This window comes from Brassica oleracea, chromosome C7, assembly GCF_000695525.1.
Source record: "Brassica oleracea var. oleracea cultivar TO1000 chromosome C7, BOL, whole genome shotgun sequence".
Classification (NCBI taxonomy): Eukaryota; Viridiplantae; Streptophyta; class Magnoliopsida; order Brassicales; family Brassicaceae; genus Brassica; species Brassica oleracea.
In genome coordinates, this window is record NC_027754.1 from 16718584 (window position 1) to 16723581 (window position 4998).

The window sequence follows — 4998 nt, forward strand, 5'->3', positions numbered from 1 at the left end:
AACTGTTTAACCGAATCATTTGTTTTGTTAGTTATTCTATTCTGATATGATTATCCAAACCAATTGAATAGTAGAATGATCTTTTGTTGTCAATTTTCTTTTACTTTTCTTTAAAAATCATTTTTAAGAATATAAAATTAAAATCATTCTATCAAAATTATAAAAAAGACTAAAATGTAGTTGATTAAATAGTTTCCAATAAAGATAAAATTAATATAAAGTAATAAAATATCTTATATTTTGAAATAATAAAAACTTTTTAAAGTATCATACATTATATGAAACGGAGGGAAGTGCATGTTAATTGGATAGAAATCAAAACTATTTAAATAATTTAGCAAATACATGGTATGTTTAACGTCTTTTCAAAAAAAAAAATGTTACTTTAATTTGTATATATAAGAGACTGATTAAGATACAAATATACAATTTAATTTTTTGTCAGCTATATGCAACTTACTTTTCAAAGACATTTAATTTTTTCGAAAATTTTACTAGTAAAATGTTATGTGCTCAATTTTAAAAACGAGTCATGATAATGGAAACCCTGGAAAAAAGGGAAAAAATAAACAGAAAGTCAAAGAATGTGTCTGTCTGGTAATGAAGAAAGGATCTAACTAGCAACAAAAGGAAAAAGACAAGTCAACCTACTAAGAATCTTCTTGATATCAATCACACACAAGAAAGAAAAAAACAAACAAACAAAAAATCAAACGCGGTTTCTTGATTACTGGAAGCTAAATCGAATGCTCAAAAGTTTCTTCTTCTTCGTCTTCCCCACAAACCCTAGATGAGTTTGTAATCATCATCATCGACTTTTCGAGATTAGTCAACCGTGTCGAATGGAGAATCGTAAAGGATCCGAAGCTTTGACCACGACGCTTCGCAGTGCGATCCAAGCTTTAGGTCGTGGTTTCGATGTCACATCCGATGTCCGGCTTCTGTACTGCAAAGGAGCTCCTGGTTCAAGACTTGTTCGTATCGAAGAAGGAAAAAACAGAGATCTTGAGATGTCTGATGGATTTTTTCTTCCTAATGTCCCCGCTGATATCGAGTGCTCACTAGGCGAACCTTACATAGATAGAATCTCTGTTTGCAGCTTCCATCAGGTGACTTCTTTGTCCTATTGTTGAAACTGCCATCCTATTTAACCTTTTGGATTTTTCTAAATTTGGAAACTTTTGACTTTGAACCGGGACAATTGGTGCATTTGTAAGTTAATGCTGAGGGAAACTGTTTGTTAATGTGTTCTTGTTCTTTTCGGTAGATGGCGGCAAACTTTAATGAGAGATCAGGTGTAAAAGGGAACATACCACTAGGATGCTTTAACGCCATGTTCAATTTTACCGGTTCTTGGCAAGTAGATGCAGCTTCAACAAAGTCTCTTGCACTTGTTGGATACGTTATTCCCCTTTATGAAGTCAAACTGGCTAAGCTTACATTGTTTTTGCGCAACGAGATCAAACAAGCCGTTCCTTCCTCATGGGATCCTGCTTCCTTAGCTAGGTATAGTCATCTTATGGTCTCAGTGGTTTTATTACACTCTGTTTTCTTCAGTTCTAGGGCCGGTCCTGAGCAAAACCAAATGAAACATTCAACTCTAGTTCCCAAATTTTTTGAAAAAATTACACAGACATAGGCTTTTAAATTTGTTAAGAAAAAAAATTATTGAAATACTATTAAATCGCCTACAGACCCAAAATCTCAGGGCCGGCCATGGTCTCAGTAGATGATATTTAACATGATTCTGATATGGTGTCTCCCCTTGCTGGTACAGCTTTATCGAAAACTATGGGACTCATATTGTGACTTCGGTTACGATTGGTGGAAGAGATATGGTTTACATCAGACAGCATCAAACTTCTCCTTTACCAGTATCTGAAATCGAGAACTATGTCAACAACATGGAGGAACACAGGTTTCACAAAGCAGAGACTCAATCTATTACTACTGAACCCTTAAAATACAAAGACAAGGTTAGTAAAAATGTCACAGTTCAATAATTTTAAATAAGAGATTTTTACCTGAAAAAGCTCTCTCATGTAGGATATTACAGTAATCTTTAGGAGAAGAGGAGGTGATGATCTTGAACAAAGCCATGCTCGTTGGGCTGAGACAGTATCCGCAGCTTCAGATATTATTAACATGACTTTTACTCCTATTGTTTCTCTTCTCGAAGGTGTGCCTGGTCTACGGCATTTGAGTCGTGCTATCGAACTTTACTTGGAATGTGAGTTTCTATTCTAAAAAAAAATCAAACTGTTTTTAACATTCTCATAAACATAAAAGACACTACTCTTGATGTTTTTGTCAGATAAGCCTCCTATGGAAGATTTACAATACTTCTTGGACTTCCAAATAGCTAGAGCTTGGGCTCCTGAACAGAGCAACCTCCAACGCAAAGAGCCTGTGTGTAAATCTCTTCACTTCAGCTTAATGGGTCCAAAACTATTCATCAGCGCTGATCAGGTAACGGTTGGGCGTAAACCGGTTACGGGTCTCAGGCTAAGCTTAGAAGGAAGCAAACAGAACCGTCTCTCTATCCATCTACAACACTTGGTCTCTCTCCCCAAGATCTTGCAGCCACATTGGGACTCTCACGTGCCTATTGGTGCACCGAAGTGGCAAGGACCTGAGGAACAAGATAGCCGTTGGTTTGAGCCTATCAAATGGAAGAACTTCTCTCACGTAAGCACCTCTCCTATAGAATATACGGAGACACACATAGGCGATCTCTCTGGCGTTCATATTGTCACCGGAGCTCAGCTAGGTGTTTGGAACTTCGGAACAAAGAGCGTTTTGCACTTGAAACTACTCTTCTCTAAAGTCCCTGGATGCACAATAAGACGGTCTGTTTGGGACCACACACCGGTTGCTTCCTCAGGACGGCTCGATCCGGGAGGTCCGTCTACTTCGAGTTCGGCCGAAGAGAAGAGAGAGGACGTGACTGGGCAGTCAGGGAAGCTGGCTAAGATAGTGGATTCGTCAGAGATGTTAAAAGGACCACAAGATTTGCCTGGACATTGGCTTGTCACTGGAGCAAAGCTAGGCGTTGAAAAGGGTATGATTGTGTTGCGTGTGAAGTATTCGTTGCTAAATTATTGAAAGGTTTTTAGATGAGATCTTGTTTTTTCGGCGGCCGGGAACTTTTGCGGACAGCATTCTTTGCACAGCGGATCTTCTCGTACATGTTTCAGTTGCTTACAAGAACCCGTTCGGTTTGGTTCTATTTTAGTTTGCTTTGGTTTTGTATTGGTTGATCTTTAAGTTTTGGTTCGTTTGGTTTCTGTAGATGATTTTTATTATAAAATCAAAGATGTAAATTGTAGTCGGATTCAACACATGGTCGATGTTTCTCAACACGTTCACAACAAACGTGAATCAATTTTGAAGAAAGCAAAAGAAAGATCAAAATGAATTTAAGCAAATATCCATTTAGGGTTTTTTATTATCACAGTGAATGAATAATCTTACAAATCTTTACACCTGTATTTATAGCAGTTTCAAACCCCGAATTTTTTTCTCTATAGAAATATATATTTATCTAGAAAAAGTAAATTTCCTAAATCGAAAAGGCATATCGTACCGACCCAACGAATGTTGGACTTTTACTGTGCACAGAGATTTAAGACACGTACTGATGCAACAATGTTTCTTTACAGTTTGTGTGCCATGTATCATAATCAATTAATATCATCATAAAAATGCTGGAAGAAAATAACGACGAGTTTCTTCACCGAGCAGGTTATGCCTCTGACTTTTCTGATGCACCTCTCATCGATATCTGCTTCTTTTTACTCAACATCGAATGCCCCATCTTGACAGATTATATTAAGTTGGTTATTTAAATTTTACGATCAGACCGGTCATTCGAAAACCTGCCTCACGATGAGCAAAAGCTTTGGCACTCTCATGCTTACGAGGTTAAGTCCGGTTTGTGGGCTTATCCGCGATTGCCTCAGGTTGAAGCTGCTCCGAAACTCAAGAACATAGCCAAAGCGTACGGGAAATTTTGGTGCACCTGGCAGATACACCGAGGTATGCCTCTCTTCCATATATACACACTGTTTCTATAACTTAGTATACCAATTAAGTGTATGGCTAAACAACTGGTCATACGACTTAACAACTAGCTAGTCATATAACACAAACAAAATTTATAATGGTGAATTGGTTTCATCAATTTTTAGATTGGTTTGAATCATAAGATGCTCTCATGTGTGTGTATTATGTATGTATAAGTTTAAAATTGATGTTCTGTGGAGTATTTAAATGTTTAAAACTGATCGATACATAAATTATGATTTCAAGTTGTTAATTTCTTGGTCTACCACAGGTTTAATTTAAACTTGGTTTGTGAGTATAGTATATGTATATGTTAACATGTGATAGACCTTTCCAATTGATTTTATTCTCTGTTGATATTTTGGTTTATGATTTGGGTATAAATAATAATTTGAGGCTACTGTTATAAATAAATTAGAAGTCTGAATTCAAACGGTAGGTCCGGATACAAACTGTATGCCCAAAATTGAAGATATATATTAGGTTTTTGACATATCCGACGCTTCAGGAAAAATGTGAAGAGATGATCCTCTATCTATTTCACTACAATAAAATAGCAAGGATACTGAGGGAAAAAATCGTCGGAATTTCGTCGGAATAACGTTATTCCGACGACATACCGACATAACAAGTCCTCGAAAATAATTCCTCGGAATTTCTTCTTTCCTCGGAAATCCCTCGGAATTTTCCGACGGAATTCTGAGGAAACAAATTTCCGAGGAAATTCCGAGGATCACTAGTTTGTCGGAAATCTCCTCGGAATATACCGAGGGCGAACTTCGTCGGGATATTTCCTCGGAACTTCATCGATCGATGCTTTTTTGGACATATATACATCGATCGATCCGTTTATAAAAAAACGTTTGGAATATACCGAGGGACATCTCCCTCGGAATATTCCGAGGAACATGTCCCTCGGTATATTCCGAGGAA

General features: G+C 37.2%; 1 protein-coding gene and 1 pseudogene across 1 annotated transcript; both read left to right on the forward strand.

The window, feature by feature from the left end:
* The first annotated feature begins 602 nt into the window (after nucleotides 1-602).
* LOC106301387 (MACPF domain-containing protein CAD1-like) lies at nucleotides 603-3360 on the forward strand. Its single transcript, XM_013737766.1, has 5 exons — nucleotides 603-1109; nucleotides 1268-1506; nucleotides 1778-1976; nucleotides 2047-2230; nucleotides 2315-3360. Exons 1-5 carry the CDS (start codon nucleotides 843-845, stop codon nucleotides 3103-3105), a joined length of 1680 nt encoding a protein of 559 aa, XP_013593220.1. The 5' UTR covers nucleotides 603-842; the 3' UTR covers nucleotides 3106-3360.
* Nucleotides 3361-3704: 344 nt separating this feature from the next.
* LOC106302708 overlaps nucleotides 3705-4998 on the forward strand; it is an 11841-nt pseudogene continuing 10547 nt past the window's right edge.

Coding starts and splice junctions, on each gene's coding strand:
- LOC106301387 (XM_013737766.1), top strand. CDS start 843: ATGGAGAATCGTAAAGGATCCGAAGCTTTGACCACGACGCTTCGCAGT. Junction 1,977..2,046: donor CCTTAAAATACAAAGACAAG/GTTAGTAAAAAT, acceptor TCTCTCATGTAG/GATATTACAGTAATCTTTAG. Junction 2,231..2,314: donor TATCGAACTTTACTTGGAAT/GTGAGTTTCTAT, acceptor TGTTTTTGTCAG/ATAAGCCTCCTATGGAAGAT.